This window comes from Panthera tigris, chromosome F3 (assembly GCF_018350195.1).
Source record: "Panthera tigris isolate Pti1 chromosome F3, P.tigris_Pti1_mat1.1, whole genome shotgun sequence".
In the NCBI taxonomy this organism is placed as follows: domain Eukaryota; kingdom Metazoa; phylum Chordata; class Mammalia; order Carnivora; family Felidae; genus Panthera; species Panthera tigris.
The window spans coordinates 19372806-19395240 of NC_056678.1; the positions used below are offsets into that span (position 1 = coordinate 19372806).

General features: G+C 42.8%; 1 protein-coding gene across 1 annotated transcript in view; it reads right to left on the minus strand.

Annotated features, from left to right (window-relative positions):
- Positions 1–22435, minus strand: part of LOC102959460 — a 495184-nt gene that overhangs the window by 75219 nt on the left and 397530 nt on the right. Inside the window, exons 11-12 of the mRNA XM_042976372.1 lie at positions 9140–9256; positions 7088–7213 (exon numbers count right to left, since the gene is read on the minus strand). Of these exons, the coding sequence (XP_042832306.1) occupies positions 7088–7213; positions 9140–9256 (243 nt within the window). The remainder of the gene's footprint in view (positions 1–7087; positions 7214–9139; positions 9257–22435) is intronic.

Sequence of the window (22435 nt, forward strand, 5' to 3'; positions counted from 1 at the left end):
TCAGGTAATCTGGTTACCTGCTCTGTAGTGGGAAGAGAGTGCCTGGTATGTTAGACCAATTGAAAATGTTCTCCTGTGTTCAGATCAGGGAAAGAGAGAGAGTCAGAGTCATCACTTGCCACAGTCCTGAATTCTGGAATATGCTGGCTTAGTTCAGAGAAAGGGTACAGAAGGGAGATAAAAAGAGTGGACGGGGTGGGAATTAGGAGAACAGGTTTTCAATCTAGGCCTTGTGGCTCCTTAGTTGCATAACACTGATCAATCATGTCCCCTCTCCAGCCCTCAAAAGACCCCAGGTAGAATGACCAGGGGAGCTAGGGTGAGGCATAGGGAAGAAATCTGGGTCAGATGGTAAAACGACTTCTGGAAGCTCAAAGGTGACCAAGTTCATCAGAGCAGGTTTGGGAAACCATGCTCAGGTTGGATGGAACACATGAAAAGACCATCTTTATATGACAAAATAAATGGCCGTTTTATATGGTTAAATTCAGCTATAAGGTGTCTATTTTGCTGGAGTGTCCTAACTAGGTATCCTCCTCAGTAAAAGGGTCTGGTGGGAGTGGCTGTTTGGAGAGGTCTTACAGGTACTGATGCCAATCCCTTTCAAAACATTCAATTACCTCCTCAAATGTTGGCTTTAAAGAGCAAGTTTACAGGTAAAAACAAAACAGGTATATCATTTGACACTTAAGAACTGCTTCAAAATATTTAATCTGATTGAGTCCTTACAGTCCTATCAGGAAATAAACCTTATCATATCTTGGCTCCCACCCTGTGGCACCACCCTATTTATTCCCCATGCATGGTCCATTCTTTTTCTAACTTCCTAATTGGCTTTTCTGTGTTGACTACTTGTTCAAGGGTATTTCTCAAGGTTCAAGCCTCATTTTTTCCTCTTTTCTACTCCAGAGACGTCATTCTTTTTTTTTTAATTTTAAAGAAATAGCGCACATGAGTGTGAGTGGGGGAGGGGCAGAAGGTGAGAGAGAGAGATGGGGGGGGGAGAGAGGGAGAGAGAGAGAGAGAGAGAGAGAGAGAGAGAGAGCGAGTGCACCTCAAGCAGGCTCCATGCTCAGCACTGAGCCTGACATGGGGCTTGATTCCATGAGCTGGGATTGAAAGAGCGGACCTAGACCGGCCGACTCCATTTTGTTCTGTGTCCTCCATCTTGAGTGACTATGTCCCCGACATAGCCCCCTTTCCGGAAAAACCGCAGAAAGAAATTCCCGCTCAAACCTCAGACCATGCCTCCTCCCCTTGAATAACTTCCCGCTCACCCTTCAAACTTCCCGTTCAACCCATGCCCGGCAACCTGCGCAACGGGACTCTGATCCTTCTTCAGCCAATCGGCTAAGGCCACGACCATCACCCCCCCAACTCCCCCTAGACCCCTATAAAAACTTTGTGCTTTTGAAACACGCTCTCTCTCTCCGGCATCTCACCGCTGCCTTGGTGCAGGTAGGGGATTGAGCTCAAGCTAGCTCAAATAAATAGGCTCTTTGCTTTTGCATCGGACTCGGCTCCCTGGTGACCTTTGGGGATCACGAATTCTGGGCATAACAGGATCATGACTTGAGCCAAAATCAAGAGTGGGGCACTCAACCGACTGAGTCACCCAGGTGCCCCATCATTCATTTTCACATGACCTTCACATTTTTATCTCCTACCTGGACCTTTTCCCTAAAATCTATTTCTACCATTCAAACTGCCCACCAGACACTTAGTACTTAATTTTCCAGCATTGTCTCCAACTCAACAACTTTCTAGCTAATTCATCATTATCTTATCCCTCTTCCCTTCATCCCTTGTGGCTCCTCCTTCTGACTTTCCACTTCTGTTAATAACATCATCATTCTCCCACTTACCTAAGTGCAATGTTTCCATCATCTTGACCTCTTTCTCTCTTGTCCTCCACATTTCATCAGTTATCAAGGCCTTCTGATTATTGTTTCATAATTTCCCTCAGCCATTGGTGTCACGGAATGAAGGCAGGAACTGGATAATTCACCCATTATTACCTGAAGACACTGTTACCTCACTAGCCTAAGGAACGCTCAGATAATTTCCTCCATGTTCCATGGCATTTGTGCCTTAGACTTTCCCCTTTGAGTGCTAAGAATTCAAGATCATCAGATGAAAACCAAGCAAACAAAGCTTCCCTGAGGGTGTGTGGCTTATGATTGCTAGGTTGGGGAACTGAGGTAGAAAGGGGCTTTTGTACAGATTACTTAGGGGATCCAAACTTTAAATCTGCAATACTAAATAAATGGAAAACCAAGGAATTTCAAGGAAGAGTAGAAAACTCTACAGAAGAAGATAGATTTGGCCCTGAGATCCCAATTTGCTGCAATTTCAAATATTATTTTAGCCCTCAGGACAAAGAAAGTGATACATTGTAAATGTCAAAAAAAAAAACACAAAACTACACCATTTTCTTTTCTATTTCTTCTTTCTAAGCAGAGGTATAGGTACAATTTACTGCTTCAGACTGGGCTGATGGGGAAAATAAAGTAAAATTTTACATAAGTAATCTCAGTTAATTAGATGACTGGGGACATAGTACAAATATGACCATGGACACAATGGAGAAAAAGTGGGCACCATGTAGATGCTTAACACCTTTAGGTTTCAGTAATTTGTTGTAAAATTATTACAATAATCAAGTATGCCTACAGTGCATGTAAAGATTATAAGGAGAGACTAAATAGGTAGACAAAAGGACTAAGCATATTGACGTGTACATTAGAGAAAGCAATGATGTGTAAGTTATCATAACCATGTATGCCCAAGCAACGATTACTGCCTTCATACCCTGGCATGTTATTTACAAAGAGACAATAAAGCACAGAGGTTCAAAGAAGAAAAATTCATTCTGGACAGATTTGGATTTGAGTGTTTTCTTCTGCAAATTACCATGTTACTTAATTTTTAGACTTTAATTTCTTTATTTCTATAAAATGGGAATTAATTATGATGTCTACTTCACAGGCTGTGAGGATTTAATGAAATGATGCATGGAAAGCACTTAGTTTTAGTAAACTTTAGTAAGAAAGAGAACAATTACTCAGAGTTTTTATTACCATTAGCATTCTGTTTTCATGTAAATATGCATCAAGAAATCAAGTCAAGCTGTGGACAGTGCTGTTGCTTTAGGCAAATCCTTGTACTTCTTAATCTAGAATCATGGATACATAAGTGGAATATAGGTAGATGCTGGTGCATGTTGCTTGGTGAATTGGTAATAGTCTTAGGAGATGAGTTTAGAGCTCTTTTGTCCTTAAGCACAATAATTTAGTGTGCTTGAACATCCTACAACACATTTTAGCAAATTATCATCCATTTTGGCATATTACCCTGCCGAGTGCTTTAATGAAAGCATGATGTTTGTCAGCTCTAAACCTTAGTGTGAGTCTCCTTTGAGCCAGAGAGCCATGGTTGGTATCTAGGCAGAGGCAGATCTCCCTAACATCTTCTGTATGAATGGCACAGTGGTTCCCAAGGAGAAGAGAGGAAGATGAATATCTCAACACAACCTACTTGAATTGTTACAGAAGCAGTTCAAAGGGCACCCCAAAGGGAAACAGGTATTCCAGGAGGGAGGGAGGGAAGGAGGAAGGGAGGGAGAGAGAGAGAGAGAAAGAAAGAAGGAAGAAGAAGAAAGAGAGGAGAGAGAGAGAGAGAAGGAAAGGGGGAGAGGAGGGCATTCTATGTTTCCTTCTAGTGAGATGGAAGGAATGGAAGATTCTCTTTTCAGGGACAGCATTATGACATCAAAATATTAATCATCTGACACTGTACACAAGGTGTTGGAGGGGAGAGCATGAAACCTTAGTCTTTCACGAGGAATAGGCTTAAAAAAGTTTCAAGGATTTTTTTGCAAATTATAAATACACTTATTATTATTTATTGCAGAGATCAGCCTTCATTAAAGTTAAATGCACAGTTAATGGGCTACTTTGTGCTTTATCTTTTGCACCCTCATTAAAGTTGAGGGTAGGCACATGCATTCCCTTAAGTATGCTAGAAGGAAAAATGATTTCAGTTTTTTTGTATTGTTGCTTCTGTTGTTTCATTAGTAGCCAATTAATTGTTCCTAATGAATTATCAAAGGCACTAACAATATCTGGGTTCTTCTTTTCCACTAACTAGCTCAACTATAGAAAACTTAGTATTTTCTGGGAAGTTTTTTTTTTTTTTTAACCCATTTCTTCTGAACTCTATTGAACTCAAAGGGATTCCTCCCACACTCCAAGAACAGCTAGAAGAAGGAGGGAAGAGAAGGTCAGAAGAGCACAGGGGTGGTAACAGCTCTCCTGAGCCTCAACCCAATGCCAGAGAAGGAGCTCCAGTAAGTAAATCAAGTCAACACCACCCCTCCCATTCCTCTGCCCTTTTATATGCAACTGTTAAATTAGCTTTAAGTTCCCTGAGGGTAGGAATAAGGTCTACTTTCCAACTGTGTTCAGGATCTAGCACCTTACTTAATGTTAAATAACAACAATGCATTTTAATTGGCCTACTTTCAGAGCACCAGATCAAATTATTCTAATTAATTGGTTGATCTCATATTTCACTTATATTGTCAGGTTATTATTTTTCCCTTTAGGGCTCAAGACACCACTGACAGTTCAAATACTTCTTCATTAATTACCATGTCTTAGATTCCATATAATCTTATTATAATTATTTTGATATCACATTTATTGGGGACCAACATGTATTAGGAGCAATTAAGAACAGAGAATTAGTTTCAACTTTTCCCACCTATATGCACACCGAGTTGATGCTCAAAATCTGATAGAAGGTATACTTGGCTTGGCAGATGAGAGGCCTCAATTAGGTTTAATTGGGCAGACATGAAATCAGTTTCGAGAAAGTGATCGATAAACATTTTATAACGTTGGATCAAGTTTCTTTTTCAGCAGCTAAACATTTCTTGTTAACTGGCTCATCTTTTCTTCCTTGGGTTGCTGTGATACCCAACTGAGCCAAGCCCTACACTATAAGGGGGAACTAGGCAAACCAGTAGTTTTCAAGAGAAAGGGAGGCAGGAGAGAAAAGGGTTTGAAAATCAGCACAAGACCTTTACAGGGTTAAAGGACTCTGTGTGTTTAGTCTGGAGAACGGATGTGAATATTTAAGCCATGTGAATATTTAAATGAACTTCCATGGACAGGAAATGGGTTAACTGCATATAACAGAACAAAGTCAATGGGTTGGTGTGGCAGAGAAAGAAACTTTTGCACAATAGAAGAAAAACTAAACAAACTTTGGAATCATATATACACTGGGTACCCTAATACAGATAGTACCTTGTCACTCTTAAAAAGATACTAAAGACGCTAGATTTTTTTAATTCAAAAATAATTATGAATGCCTAATACACGAGACACGTTTATAAATAGACATGAATGGGGGCGCCTGGGTGGCGCAGTCGGTTAAGCGTCCGACTTCAGCCAGGTCACGATCTCACGGTCCGTGAGTTCGAGCCCCGCGTCAGGTTCTGGGCTGATGGCTCGGAGCCTGGAGCCTGTTTCCGATTCTGTGTCTCCCTCTCTCTCTGCCCCTCCCCCGTTCATGCTCTGTCTCTCTCTGTCCCAAAAATAAATAAAAAACGTTGAAAAAAAAAAAATTTAAATAGACATGAATGGAGGTGGGGCACTTGGATGGCTCAGTTGGCTAAGTGTTGGGCTCTTGATTTTGGCTCAGGTCATGATCTCACCCATTGTGGGTTCAAGCCCCACTTCAGCCTCTGAACTGTCAGTGTGGAGCCTGCTTGGGATTCTCTCTTTCCCCCCCTCTCTCTCTCTGCCCCTTGCCTGCCTCTTTCTCTCTCTCTCTCTCTCTCTCTCTCTCACACACACACACACACACACACACACACAAAAGTAATAAACTTAAAAAAACAGATATGAACAAATCAAACTACAGGCTGCCAAGGAGCTTGGATTTTAGTGTGTGTTGTGGTGTGTGCGACGGGGGGGGGGGGCAGTTTGAGGACAGTACACAACATAAGCAGTCAAAGCACTTTTCCTTAGATAGAGGTATATGTTATGCCAGGAGGTCAGGGGAGTAAGGTCAGAGAGCCTGTGCAGGTCTAAGCATGTCAGTGATTTATGGAACGGGGTAGAGTTGGGATTTTAAACTAAGTGCAAAGAGGACCTTTGGAGGGTTTTAAGCAGAGAAGACACGATTTGAATTCTGTTTCTGAAAGACCACTCTGCCAGTTGTGTGGAGAAGGAATTAAGGAGGAGGAGAAGAATGGAAGCAGGGGCACCTGCGAGGAGACCACTGGTTGTGACAGGTGAGACGTGGTGGACAGATCTGGGGAAAGTTCGGGCAGCAGAGGTGCTGCTAGACAAGAAGGAACAGATGAGAGAACGGCGGGAGGGTGGCTCCCACCTCCAAGGAATGCTTGAACCAGGAATTCGGGTTTTAAGTGGGAGGTTGGAGATAAAGGTCTCTGAAGGCCCCTTCAACCCTGAAGTTGTGTAATGTTGTGGTAAATTTCAGGTGTGGCCACTCTAGATCCTCCATTTAATCTTTCTGCTAATGCAGGAGCACTTGGCGAGCACCAGCATTGATGTGGGGACGAGAGAGGGCACGGCGTCTCTGAAGGCAGAGATGTCCTACTGCTTTCCTCACTCCTGTACTTCCAGTGCCTGTGACTGTGCCTGGCGAATAACTAGTCTTTGGTGAGCGAACGAATAAAAAGATGAGAAGTGTATACATTGTTTACACCTGTAGTTGGCATTCAAACTAATTCATTCCTGGGGCGCCTGGGGGGCTCAGTCGGTTGGGCGTCCGACTTCGGCTCAGGTCATGATCTTGCGGTCCGTGAGTTCGAGCCCTGCATCGGGCTCTGGGCTGACAGCTCAGAGCCTGGAGCCTGTTTTGGATTCTGTGTCTCCCTCTCTCTCTGCCCCTCCCCTGTTCATGCTCTGTCTCTCTCTGTCTCAAAAATAAATAAATGTTAAAAAAAAAAAATTAAAAAAAAAACTAATTCATTCCTATTCAATCCACCTTGCTCTTACTGTGATGTAAGAGTTGTACTTGGCATCAACATAAAGAATAAATAGCTGCTTACTTACGTGTGCAGGTTTTCGAAGAATAGCAGTTAAGGTGGGTCAGAATGCTCTCCTCTCTCAAACTCATGGGTCTTGAACTTGTCTTTTCTTGTAGACATATGCCACGTCTTCCAAATGAAGAAATGCTATAAAAACAGAAACAAATAACAAGCTGACATTCAGCAAAACCACTTGAATAGTGTTTGTGCTTGAAGGACATGTGTGCTACATGGACACTAGGGAAGGTTTTCACCAAATTGTACTGTTAGCCATAGAGCCCAGCTCTGAGCAGGCCCTCAGTAAATGTCAGTGGATTCCCAAAGTCTAAGTTCATTGAGGGCGAGAACATGTATCAAGTGTGGTTCTTCAGTCTACCTGGAAGAGATTCAGCTCTGCTTAGGAAGTCCCCTGTTCTTATGATTCTCATTGGAATTAGACTATCACATCAAAATCTCCACATACCTGCCTTCAAATCACTCTAGATAAATTGCTTCCTGGCTTTTTGTTTTTGTCTTCATTCAATGTATAACTACCTGGTAGGTTCTAAAGACCCAACAGTGACCCCTCTAGGGGTTTTCTCTGCCTGCTCTTCCCTTTCCCTCCTATCACTCTTTGGACTGTTTCCTTTGTTTTACCTAATTCACAGAGTTGATTGCCTCTCTTGTATCATGAGGCAGAGGGAAAAACAATGATGAGGACCCAACACTAACTGGAACCTGCAACAAACAGAAGTTGTTGCCAAGGCAACCCAACCAGAGATTCCTGCATCCAGCCATCACAGGGTGGGGGGGAGTTTGGGATGAGATCACTTGAGGGGCAGGGGGACCTTTCAGGAAAAAAGCTGACCTGATAAAGGAACCAAGCAGTTGTCATTCCAAGTGATGTCTTTTTCCTTTTTCCCTTTCTCAATAAAGAGAAGAACTTGCAAAAGCCTTGAAAGATAAGCAGGCTGAGTAAACTAGGTGGGATTTCAAAGGCTCCTGTTCAATTAATCTGACTGCAGCTAGATCAGAACAGTTGTGCTCCTGGGTACAAGCATAGGGGAGACATTAGGGCAAGGAAACAGAAGGAAAGGGGACAAGGCATTAAACACACTTCTGAACCACTGTGTACGCTATAATAGGAGTGATCGCCTTTATTTATACAATGCCTTTTGTCCAGGATCCTGCGAGCACAGCACAGACATTACCTCCCTGGGCTTCCAAACACCTCTGTGAGCTGAGGATCAAGGACAGGGATTATTTTACAGATGGGAAAACTGGCACTCAAAAACCGCATATGTGCCAAGACCCCTTCACAAGATAGCGGCACAGCCAGAAACAGGATGCAGGTAAAAATAATGACAATCATTTTTTTTAATTGCTTCTTAACATCGTCCCTGCTGGATCGAGATCTATTTCACAAAATTGACTTTAAAGGGCCAAAGTCTCTTCCCTCCCTATCCTGGTGAGGCTGCATGCTCAGAATGTAGTTGTTTAAGCCCCTGACACATGGACTGAAGGGGGTCCCCGATGGGCTTGTGGACTCCAGTCGTCACATTAAAATGCTCCTGGACAGCGCTGCAACCGCACTAGACCTCGTTCTCCTGCCCTTTTAGGGGATTCATTTTGGCACCTTTCTGCCCTGTGCATTCTCTAACGGGGAATCTTCATCAATCAAACAAATGTTTATTGATTGCCTACCATGTTCAGCCCTGGTGCTATGAATGAATAGCAAATGTTACCTATAGTACTTACCTGCAAAAACGATCGTGTATACCACAGAGCCTTCTACAGAAGATGGAAGGGAAACACAGAGGAAACAAGGAATAAAGGAACAGAAAATAAACTGTTAAGATACCACAGACCAAATGGTGGTAGCAGGTGTGGCACGATTCTGAGAAAAGCATAGTATGGTGACCTGAAGTCAGAGGAGGCTTGACCAAGGAAGGCCTCTTGAGCCACTTGCTAGAGATTTGGTCTGTGAGCGGAAGGAGGTGGTGCCTCTATGAAACAGACCTCCACACACACCCTCTACACGTGCTCCACAGATAAGGACCTAGCATGCTATATTGTGAATATTTTTTGATTTACCCTGGCAACCTAACTCCTTCCTTGGACTGGGTCCTCCTGAGCAGAGACCGTGCTCTATTCTTCTCTGTATCCCGGTGCTTAGCTCTGTGCCTGGCACATAGTAGGTGATCCGTAAACCTATGATAAGTGAGTAGATGGGTGAATCAGTGAATCAAAAATGTCCTGATGACAACAGCAACAACAATGATATCTAATGCTAGTTTTCATGCAGCAAGAATTCACAGCTAATGTTAAATAAATAAATGATAATTCTAAGTTCCCACAGAGTACAGTAGGCTGTGATTTGGGAGGTGGTTGGATCTTGGCTCAGCCACTTACTATCCTTATGGCCTTAGGACAAGGCTCCAGATCTCTGTTTCTTCACTTATAAAATATGAATGAAATAATTATATTTACCTCACTGGCTGTGGTAAGGTTGAAATTAAATAATGCATGCAAAAATGCTTTGTAAAGTGTAAATCAGCATATGAGTCCCAGTCATTATTGCCATCAATAGCGTAATTTAGCATACCATTAATTTATGTCACCCATTACATACGTTTCCCACCGAAGTACTATTGTAAATCATAGGCCTTTTAAGGCTGAAATGTCCTAATCTGAAGATAAATAAGGCAAAGTTGACATAAAATAATTTCTCCCAAGGTCCAACAGGCAAGACTAGAGCTAGTCTAGTCTAGCAGACTCCTGACCTGTGCTCCCTCCACAAAGCAGCTCTGAGAAGCCCCCCTGAGCAGATTAGTCTCATAAAGACGGAAACTAAGTGGCTGCCTTTCTCCCTTCTTTGTTCTCATCATTCAGTGTCACCACATCAAAACAGAACTGGACACATTCCTGCAGTCACTTCTCGTCTCTACCCTCACTGAAGGCCAGATGCTACATCTCCTTCCTGAAGCTGTGGCAACGCGTGGCCAGCCTCCCAGCTCCAGTCCTACTCCCCACCTCCCATCTGGGCTCTGATGTTAAGTCATCTTTCTCAAGCACCATGTGAGCCCATCTCAGACACTTCAAAAGCCTCCGGTTGCTTCTTTTCCTAAAAGCCCCCTTCATGAGGTTTGAACCTCTTATCACAGCCCTTCCCACTCTCACAGAGCCTCTTGGTTGGAGGCTGGGATGACTTCCATTATCACTATCTACCAAGCCCCCACTAGATCCTCGGTACAAATTTATTAAACTAGAAGAATCATAACAAACCCTATGACATAACCACCCTCCCAGATTCCCCTCTCAGTTGTGACACACGAGCTCACAAATCCCTAGCCAAGCCTTCCTTCCATGCACAGATTCCATGGAACAGATTCCATGACACTTGAGGGAAGCAGCTCCTCCAGGAGGGTGCTCATTCATGATATTAACCTTCTTCTCCCTTCTTGTCCATCAGCAGCTGTCCCTTGTTCACGGTCCCCACCCACTTTTCCTTACCCAGTCAGCAGGAATCCCCTCACCTACCAACCCCACACACATACTCCCACTACCCCTTTGTACTTTGCACAATATACTTGCCATTATCCCCACACAACCACCCGCTCTGGTCTCCTTCAGCAAACCAGGCTCTTTTCCCATTTAGAACTGTGCCCAGGAGGAGGGGCCCTGCCAGATACCCTCACCGTATCTTCTTCCACGTGGTCTCTTTCAAAATGGGATTCTCTTCAGCAGCAGCCAATTAGTACAGAATGTCTGTTGTAGACAGCTCTTAGCATTAAGTGCCAAGAAAGCTACATGGTGTGTGTTTTAGTCTCTGCCTTTGGGGACCTTATGATATAGCTGGTGATACAAGAAATATGCAGAAAATAGTTACGTGGCTTCCAAGGTCCTTACATCTGCAGGCATTTCTCTCCCCCCCTTCCATGTGATTTATTTATTCGGCTTGAGCCAGCTGCCAACTGGTTATTTTCATGTCTGTGTCCTTTTTGCACTGTGCTTGTTTGTGAAGGTTTCTCTGAGTGTGTCACTTATGCTCAGAGGTATTTCTGTACATATTTTTTTTATGTATGCCCAAGCCCTCCCAGAACATAAGCTGGAGGGAGGGTTGTGGTAATTAGGTCCTTTCTATCACACCACAGACTGCTACATGCAGTGGCTTTCAGGAAATACTAGTGACAGAGGCTGGCTGAAAGAGGTCATCTGGCTCAGTTGTTACTGTCTCACACACACACACACACACACACACACACACACACACACAGATTTGGAACTAGACTCAGTTAGAATCACAGTGCTACCTCTTCCAGAGGAATGTTAATCAACCCACATCACCTTCCTAGTGATCAAGGGACTCTCTAACTTAACATGACACCAGATGAGAAGTGACTAAGTATGCAACCAGATGCCTAGGGTCACAAAAATTGCCAGATCACTCATACTGCACTGGCAACACAATTTTACCAAGTACCTCAGGGAATCACTTTCTCCATTCCCTTCTAAATTCAAAATATGCTGTTTCTTCTATGCTTTCCTCATGTAACATATGCTACCTTTTCCTGTTGATTCATTCATTCATTTGCAAATACTTGTTGAGCATCTCTCTATGCTGATAATAAAACAGTGTGCCAATCAGTCTCTGCTCTTAAAGAGCTTACTGTCTAGTGACAAAACAAGCAGAAATGTAGGAAATCACAGAGTGATAAAGGTCAGAGAAGGCTTTCGTGAATATCGATAAGAGAATTACCTAACTCAGAAAAGGCAGATTTCCTCAAGAAAGTAACCTGGAAGTTTGACCTATGGATGAGTAGGTCTCAGGCAAGATGTAGGAGGAAGGAGGGAAGTGTCTACAGATGTGAACACCTTGTAAGCCACATAATTATTTTAGGCGTATTTCTTTGTATCACCAACTAAATCATAAGGCCCCTGAATATGGATTAAAACTTATATACCATATCACTTCCTTGGCATCCAAAACTAAGACCTGTCTATAGCAGTCATTCAATACCTACTGGCTGTGGCTTTAGAAAACCTTATTTTGATGTATTGGAGCTCTCCAATTCTGAGGAAAAGCACTAGCCCTCAAGTGAGGTATCTCACCAGCCCATGTGGCTTAGTTGACAAAAAGGTGGTTGTAACATGCATCTGATGGGGAGTACTGTCATCCTTTCTTCCTCAGAGAGTTTAGAAAAAATGAGACTCCCCCACACCCCAGTCTTCTTCTGTCATGAGGTGGTGAGAGCTGGGAAGTCTAGAAATATTGGCAAGTAAGAGGAGCCATGGTTGAAGATTTTCTGGAGAGCCTCTGTTGTCCGGTCACTTAGAAACCTTGTTCAGAATCACCCCTGCTATGGACTTCTTGTTCTCATGATGCGGGAAACAAGGTAGGGTGGGGTGTTCACATTCAGGTAGGCACCTCCTCTGTGATCACCCCCGATGCGGGCAAACAGCCCAGTGAGGAGTAAAGAGATGTCAGGAAGGTATCAGAATCCCACCCTCTTTCTCCCCACTCAGCCCTACCTGGCTCTTTACCAAGTCGGGCCGGAAGCACTGCCCGGGAGACGAGAGTCCCAACCACCCAGGGCAAAGCATTCAGATGATTTACTCACATGCCGATGACACAAACCTTGGAGAACATAGATTTTAAAACGCATGACTTTTCTGAAAATGCCTGGATAGTGTGAGCTGCAAATAACTAATACTCAGCAAGTAAAACATGCTATCTGAACAGTAGGATTTTGGTTCTTAGGAGATTCTACCCATAAGTCTCCCAAGGCAAGATTCTTTTAAAGTCATCTTCAGCTAAACTAGGAAATCTATTGAGAGAAATGGGAAAGATATATATATATATATATATATATATATATATATATATATATAGAGAGAGAGAGAGAGAGAGAGAGAGAGAGAGAGAGAGAGAGAGAGAGACTCCTGGCAAGAGGCAAGAGTAGGACAGCCTTCTTGTCTCCCTTTCAGGAATGTGGGCTCTTGATACTGTGCTTACCACGGGGCTGGTATGTCACAGAGTCATTACAGAACATGGCAAACCATGAGATGAGAATTAAAACAAAAACCAAACCAAAACAAAAAAGGACAACGAAAAAAAAAGGGAGAAAAGAGAGCAAAGGGCATTTAGAAAACAGATAAAATACAGACTAGAAAATAAAAGACCAGAAACTTTAAAATGAGTTAGAGACAAGTGAAAGCAGTAAGACAAAGGAAAGAGTTAAACGTTAGGCTAAAGATTTCACATGATTAAGAGTTGAAAAATAAGGCCAGGCAAACCGGTGAGAAAACAAAGGGAAGCTCAGAGCTATCAAGGTGAGAGATTAAAATGTGGAAGTTAAAAGATGCAAGGTTATGATAAAACTAAAATCCAAAGATAAGTTTAGAGCTGGGGGAAGTGGGGCTAGGAATAGAAAGAACAAGGGTAGGGGGTGGGGAGGAGAGGGCAGAGACAGAGAGCAGAGGAGAGAAGAAAGGCGGGCACTGGGGGAGGAAGATAAGAGGACAGGCCCTCAGCTTCTGCTGCACAGTGGAGACAATGTGTCCAGGCTTTCTTCCTTGGCCTCTTTTCCCAGAGGAAAAGCTCTGCTCGGGCCTCCTTCCCCAGCTCCTTGTGGCCATCAGCCCTGCGTAAGGGCACAGACTGAGAGTCAGAAATCTGGTGGTCAGGCCCCCACTCTGACTACTTCTATCAACCCCCTAACCCTTCTGGCGTTCACCACCATGTCTGAAGTAGAAAAGTTATCAGTAGCTAAATTGTACCCAGCCCATCAAAGACAGCCCCGGGCCAAGGAGATGCTGTGGGGTAGAGGCACTGGGATCTCCCTAGGTCCTGTCTCCTAGAGTCCCAGCTCTTTGCTCCCCTTTTGTTCTTGCTCCTCTTACCTCCACAGACTGATTTGGTTTGTCTCATTATCCCTCAGTGCCCTCCCTCCATTTGACCTTGTTTTTGGATCATTAAATGAACCCAACGTCTTTCTGGTTCTCTAGGGCGACTCCGGACTTCCCAGTGTGGATCTTAATTCTGCATAATGCTGGGCACGGCAGCTCTATTTCTTCTGATGGTAACAAACTCGGATTCTAATTCCAACCAGCTGTCTTAGAGCATTGGCCACAAGGGAGATCAGGAGAATATGTGTGTTTGGTTCTACATAAACCCATCCTGACTGCTAGAAAAACAGAGCATGCTGTTCCTATGTGAGGGGCAGCCCAATTCATTTTCTAAAATCAAGACACTTTGGGGAAAAGCAAATCTCATATTTCTCTTGTTCTTTGCCCTCAACTAATTCTTTGAAGTGTAAAGACAGCACCATGGGAGGAATATATCTTGGTGTTACTACCACAGAGAAATCCTGGGAAGTGAGAGGTTTTTGTTAGCATTGAGATGATGTCCATTCAAAGCTGTCATGCCTGACATTGCTTCCTGTCTCTTCACCTTAATAATGAGTTCCCAGGTATCAAGTGAAGGCTCCCTAAGTAGTGCAACAGGAGAAGCATACATCTGCGGTGCCACAAGTGACAACAGGGACCGATTTTCATGCTGCTTAAAGCACACGATATGCCATTCTTATAGCACAGCAGCTCACAAAATCTCCACACGGTGATGATGCTAGAGAAGCGTATCCACTCTGAAGTATCAGATCTTCCTCTTGATCAACTAAACCTGCAGACAGAGCAACTAATTGGGTCCCACGTGCTGGATGCAGAGGGACCTTAAAACTTTTTTTTTTTTCCCAGAGTGACTTGAGGGTGGAGAACACAGTACAATTTAATGTAGACAACTGTGAAGTGTTGTCTTAGGGCAGGGAATCCATGGAGTGAGCCCAGTGTGCATGTTAAGTGAAACCAAAGAGCTCCAGAGTGGGTCAGGCAAGCCCTGCGAATGACTTGCTTGGCTAGCTAGGATACCATAGCATCCTCTTGATAAATGTGACCTCCTCTGAAGATCTAGGTCAAGGTAAGGGGAGGGAATATCTTTTGTTGGTTAATCCCAGTGCTATTCATTTCCCCTGCGGCTGGATTAGTGTCCTTTCAAAAAAAGAGCTAGGAAAACAGTAATCAGTGTGTCAGGTTATCAATTGAGGGCTCACAGCTTACCATTCAACCAAAAAAGCAGAGGAGGACTTAGGTAGGAATGTAGTCTCTTCTAAAATCCCCAGACTTTCCTTTATCCACAAGCACCTTCCCCCCAAAAACTTTCAGAACAGCACGCACACCCTCAGACATTTAGAAGGCTTACACCATTGCCTGATGCGGATGTTATTTGAGATACAGCTCTATAAAAGTCTATAATGATAAGTAATGAGTCTCATTATTCATTTAGGTTTGGCACACATGAAGCTGACACATGTCAGGTGTTTAACCACTCCTCCCTTCTCCTTTCAGGATTTTCTCCAGGTAGAATCTAGAGCGATATCTCAGGCTTCTTGGTGACTGAGGAATCCAACTCTGTTCTGTCTCGTTTTATGGAAGCAGTGCTGGGATGCCTGGGTAGCTCAGTCAGTTGAGCGTCTGACTTCAGCTCAGGTCATGATCTCGCAGTTCACGAGTACAGGCCCTGAGTCAGGCTCTCTGCTGACAGCTCAGAGCCTGGAGCCTGGTTGGGATTCTGTCTCCCCCTCTGCTCACACTCCGTCTCTCTCTCAAAAATAAATTAAAAAAAAAATAAAAAATTAAAAAAAAAAAAAAAAAGCAGTGTAGAGCTCAAAATGATTCACCTCCCATCCTCTCAAAACACAGCTTGGTCACATCCCTAGATTCTGTTGACAAAACTTCCCCAAAACTCCTCTTTTGTGGATACGAGAATAGTCAATGACTCTTCAGCATCTGTATTTTCAGGATTTTGTGAACATGCTCTCAACCTTTCGCATCTTATTGTGTTATGAATTACTTCATGCATTTTGACTCACACTCCTTCTGAAACAGCACCTGAATTCATCTTCTTTATGAATCTTCTCTCTGTTGGAAACACTAAAGGCTTTACCCTTCTCCTCACAGGCCCAAGTACATGTTCCTTCCATTGAAGGACTTTTCTACCAGCAGAAATAAATCTCCTAGTATCATCTTAGCACAAATATTTTATTTTATTTTATTTATATTTTTTAATGAAATTTATTGTCAAATTGGTTTCCATACAACACCCAGTGCTCATCTAAACAGGTACCCTCCTCAATGCCCATCACCCACTTTCCCCTTCCCCAACCCCCCATCAACCCTCAGTTTGTTCTCAGTATTTAAAAGTCTCTATGATTGGCCTCCTTCCCTCTCTGTAACTTTTTTCCCCCCATCCCCTCCCCTCTGGTCTTCTGTTGAGTTTCTCAGAATCCACATATGAGTGAAAACATATGGTATCTGTCTTTCTCTGCCTGACTTATTTCACTTAGCATAATACCCTCCAGTTCCATCCATGTTGCTACAAATGGCCAGATTTCATTCTTTCTCATTGCCAGTAGTATTCCACTGTATATATAAACCACATCTTCTTTATCCATTCGTCAGTTGATGAACAGTTAGGCTCTTTCCATAATTTGGCTATTGTTGAGAGTGCTGCTAGAAACATTGGGGTACAAGTGCCCCTATGCATCAGCACTCCTATATCCCTTGGGTAAATTCCTAGCAGTTAGCACAAATATTTTAATAACCCAGTTTCTTTTAATACCGACTGAGCCAATGGTAGTAAGATGAAGACAGAGGATTCTCAACCCACAAAGGTAATTACGATTTGGGGAGAATCACTAAATATGATAAAATTGTAAAAACCAAAAACAAACAAAATCTGTGAAGATGGAGTAAAATGTTCAGACTGCATGACCATTACCTCCAACTCTTCTTTTTAACTCTCAGTGTTCTTGGTAAGTCACACTGACACTGAGTAATAGGAAGAAAAAGAGGTTGAATTGAGGATAGCAAGAAGTTCAGGATCCCACAGCAAGTGACAAGAGGAACAAGAGATGATCATTTTTAAGATACCACCCATTGGAATATATCAATGATGTATGTTATTTTTAAAAAATAAAGAAAAGAGTCAAGCGACTCAATTTTCTTTTACTAGTAGGAATTCAGCTAGAGTAGCTGTGCAGGATGGGGACATTTATTTTATTTTCAGATGCACATATTATGAAAACAGTCCACATGAGAGCCATGAATGTTACCATAATTCTTAAAGGAGCCATCAGAGAGAATGGGCTCTGGAGCTGAATAACAGATACGTATGTCCTTCTAGCGGCGTCACTAAGGAACGACATGATCAGGACTGAAGTTGTGCACGCAGACTGTCTACACAACCGTATGTAAACTGAATGTCTCAGTGCTCCAGTATTGCCTGCCTGCCTTAAATCACCATTTCCTAGGTGCCTACCCAAAAGGCTTATCTTCTCCTGCACATCTAATGGGCAATCAAGTAAATGTAATACATTTAGACCTCTAGAGCCGTAGAGTTGGAGAGGACTTTAGTAATATAGCCTTGTAACCCAGTTCTTCCTCAGTAATACTGTCTTTTCCCTCACATTATAAAATTGGCATTTGCACATTTTAAGGGATATACAGAAGAGTATGGAAATGAAATAATAATCTATAATTCAATTATCAGAGTTCGGGATTTCTTTTCTGAGGGGGAAGGATGCTATATATATATTTAAATATTTGTATATATCGGTGAACATATGTATGGTGAACATATGTATGTGTGTGTGTGTGTGTGTATATATATACACACACACACACACACATTTCTATATACATATGCATACATGGACACATACACTTTTAAGCTTACAAAACTGAGATTCTAACTCGTTTTTAACAATATGTACATAATGTGAATTTTCCCATGTCAATAAAACTATCCCTCAAAAACCACAATTAATTGGGGTGCCTGGGTGGCTCAGTCAGTTGAGTGTCCGACTTCAACTCAGGTCATGGTCTCTCATTTCATGACTTTGAGCCCTGTGTCGGGCTCTTTGCTAACAAACAGCTCAGAGCCTGGAGCCTGCTTCAGATTCTGTGTCTCCCTCTCTTTCTCCCCCTCCTCTGCTCATGCTCTGCCTCTGTCTCTCAAAAATAAATAAATGTTAAAAAAATTAATTTATTGACATGAAATTCATATAACATAAAACTAACCATCTAAAAGTGAACAATTCAATGGCCTTTAGTACATTCATGCTGTGTGACTACCACCCTATCTAGGTCCAACACATTTGTCACTTCTAGATAAAACCCCAGACCCATTAAGGAGGTTTCCCCCATTCTTCCCTTCCTCCAGTGCCTGGACACTACCAATCTATCTTCTGTCTTTATTAATTCACCTCTTCTGGATATTTCACGTGGACATCATACAATACATGACCTTTTGTGTCTGGCTTCCTTCCCTTAGCATAATGTTTTCAGGGCTCATCAATACTTCATTCTTCTTTATGGATCAAAAATACTCTACCGTATGTATATGCCACAACTGGTTTACCCCTTCACCCATTAATGGGCATTTGGGCTGCTTCTACCTTCTGGCTATTGTGAGTAGTGCTGCTGTAAACAAGTGTGCACGTGTACTTCTTTGACTACCTGTGTTTTGGTCCTTTTGGGACTACACCAAGGAGAGGAACTACAGAGTCATATGGTCATTCTACGTTTAACTTTTTAAGGAAGTACCAAATTGCTTTCTATGGCTTTTTGATCAGTTTACATCTCTACTAGCATCAATGCACGAAGGTTCCAATATCTCCACATTCTCACCAGCATTTTTTTTTTCTGTGATAGCCATCCATTACAGTGGGTGTAGAGTGATACCTCATTATGGTAAAACCACAATTTTTAAATGGCATCTGTTTTTTCCATAATATATTAAGTAGTCCCTGCCCTGTTGGCATTCAGGTTGCTTTGAAACTGTCCCTATTATAAATAACTATGTGATGAAATCTTTATTTAAATCTTTAATTAAATCTCATTATTTCCTTAGTGAAAGTTCCTGGGGGCAGTCATCTGACTTTGCAGGTCAAGAAGCTGAGTTACCAGGAGCTGAGACCAGAACTTGCGTTTTCTATACCTCGGTCAGTGCTTTCCTGTGATTTTCTGATGAGGTTGGGTCAGTATTTTATATGGCAGATATATAGCAAATTAGGTGGAACTCAGCTAAAAGCAGCGAATTCTTCAGCGTTGGGTCTGATGCTCTGTGGAAATAACTCCAAAGTCACTGCTGGCACTGTTTTCACTCATTCTATTTTGCCATAAGTAGAAAAAGGGCTGTAAACACAGCAGAATTCTATGCGCTCACACACACTGTTGTATACTGTGTACCATCAACAATTTTACATGCATCGCCTTCAACAAAGGCTACCATAACTCCATCAATTCTGTAACACGCTACAGACTCTCGGTGGAGTGGGTTCAACTCAATCACACTGAGTCAGCTGCCCTTCTGTGACATTGTTTTTCCACCTCCACGGCATTCCATGGGTGGCTGGAAGAATGATGTGTCGATATGTGCTGTCATTGATAGACCTCTAGTTAAATGGCATTTTCAATGAGGTTCGAGCTAGAAGGAGAGTGAGATCCAATGATACATTCTGAAGTTTTTAGTGAGATCCCAGAAAGAAATATATCCAGCCACATACAGTGCATAAAACTACAGTCTGTTTCCCCTCTAATTGGTAATAAATGTAAATGTTTAGTTATGCCTGACTAGGGAGCTATGAACAACACATCTGTCTGACTGCTTTTTCAGTCTTCACAAGGACTGCAGCATTTATACCATCTGTAGCTTGTGGAAGAAGAAAGAGACAGAGAGAAAGTAAGACTGAAATTTAGAGAATGGATGTTCTTGGAAGTACACCGGGAATTGATTCATTCAACAAATATTTATTGAGCATCTATATGGCCTGGGCACCAGGCAAGAAAAAGAAGATGCTGTTGATTTGGAGGAGATAATAAGTATCTTCCCTTCCTAAATTCTAAACTAACTGATGGGATATTGTCAGGCAAATGGAGACATAAATGTCAAATTTGGCATTGAAAAAAATCTCCCAGTATCCAGTATTAGGTTGGGGTAGGAGTGGGTTTCCTAAGAATGGATTCCACAATGATATAAGCCCACCTGTCCAGATGCAGGTGGCACGGGAGGACTGCAGGCCTTGTCCACAAGGGCAGAGCATGGACTGTTTATCTCAAGTCTTGGCCAGAAGCAGAGCAGGCAGGCTGTCTGCAGTTCAGCAGGGTCCAGAGAAGAAGAGGAGGAGGCCAGTCTTCCTCTTACACTCAGTGAGATGAGTAAAGGGGCAACAGAGAGACACCAGGACACAAACACAAATACTCTGGCTCTTGGCCCTGCCTCTAGGTTAGGGTCACATGGGAGCTTTAGCAAAACTGAGACTCAGTCCCCAAATCCAGAAATTCTGATTCCCCTGGATTCAGTTTGAGCCCAGGCATGGATATTTTTAAAACTCCCTCATGTAACTGTAAATGTGCATCCAAGGGTAGGGAATCACCTAACAGAAAGTGAGGGGAAAGGAGTCCCCATTCCACACAACTCAGCAGATACAATGAGGGGTATGGATGAGGGGGAGCTCCTAACTTCCAGGCTCTCTCATTCTCCTGGGATAGACTCATGAAAGCAAGCACAATGCTATTTGCTGAGTGCTGTGGGTCCTCAGACAGTGGAAAGACCAAAAACCTGGGGTTCCAGAGACCCCAGGACCATAGATGGCCCAGGTTCTGAAGATCACTGTGGCAAGCTGTGGAAGACACAACCAAGAGAGGGAGGCGGGTGACCACAAGGCCTTCATATGAAGTTACAATAGAGCAAGAGGGAGAATGATGGAAAAAGGAAGCAAGATAGCAAGGGACACAGACTGCTCATTAATTAGCATCCTTCAGGGTTCAGACTTGGGATAACAAGCCTTCCTTCTCAGAGCAAGCTGTCTGTGGTCTGCCTTAGCCATATGTACAGACTCCACTGCGGGGCTGTGGGGCAGTGCTGAGGAACTCAATAGTCTTAAGTTACACTGAGGATTAGAGGAGAGGATGCATTTCGAGTGCATAGCCTAGAGGCCAGCACAGGTCATGTCCTGATAAGATGTTCAGTGCTACTGTGCAGTTTGCTTCGAGAAGGCAGAACCTGCAGCATCACAGGGCTTTCCTTGGCTTGTTTGCTTGAGCTCTGATGCACCTGTGTGGAGGGGGAGATCTTTTTTTTTTTTTTAAGTGACTTTTCATGGGTTAAAAGTTTTACAGAAATGCCAGATATTTCAGTCCATTTGGGGGGTTCAAATATCATTAATGGCAAGAAAGAAAGAAAGAAAGAAAGAAAGAAAGAAAGAAAGAAAGAAAGAAAGGAAAATAAAGTTGTGCAATCCCAAACATTAGATCTTAATGCGTTTTACTGAGAACTAGGTCAAACAAGGATTCAGTACCAAACAAGTATTTTTTTTCATTCATTTGATCCTAGTAGCTAACCTGTAAGGTACATCTTTAAAAAAAATTTTTAATGTTTATTTATTCTTTGAAAGAGAGACAGAGCACTAGTGAGGGAGGGACCGAGAGGGAGACACAGAATCTGAAGCAGGCTCCAGGCTCTGAGCTGTCAGCACAGAGCCTGACACAGGGCTCGAACTCAGGAACTGCGAGATCATAACCTGAGCCAAAGTTGGATACTTAACCGACTGAACCACCCAGACGCCCCTGTAAGGTACATTTTACAATCCCATTTTACAGACAAGAAACTGAGTTTAGGAGAAGTTAAATAATATTTCTAATGTCAGCTTTTAAGTGACAAAAGAAGGATGAAATATCAAGGCTTTAGGTTCATATCTGTCTCTGTGTCAATTATATTACAGGAACATAACAGTGCTTATTACTATCAGAGACAAGAGGATAGGAAAGCTATGATTCTTAAATCTTCCCAAAGCACTCCCTATAAGTCACCTTTGTGGCGTACAGAGAAAGGATTTTACTAGCTTGAGAATTCCTGCTTTGCTCTATCATCCAGAGTCATCACTCTTTCTCCTCTACACACTGCAAAAATTCCTTGTGTGAAGGCAAGAGCAAATTAATATTCACACTTTCTACAAATTTATTTTTCAAGGGGTCTCTAGGAGACCCTGCAGACTGTGGAAAGATGAGAACTTTCTGAACTCAGAGTCACTTTCTCCCCCAAGTAACTGCTTGCCACGTCCCTTACACGAGTGTCTTCACCGCTTGTTTTATGGGCCTGCAGACCATCCACGGGAAATACTGCGGAGAATATTGGCTGTAGACTCCTTAAATGTTCACTTGCAACTTGCGTTTGATGGATGGCCCGTGACCAAGTGAATGAATGAATGTTGGGGAAGACTGATATTGTGGAATTCAAAAGGTAGCAGAGATGCTGTGCTTTACCTAGAGAGC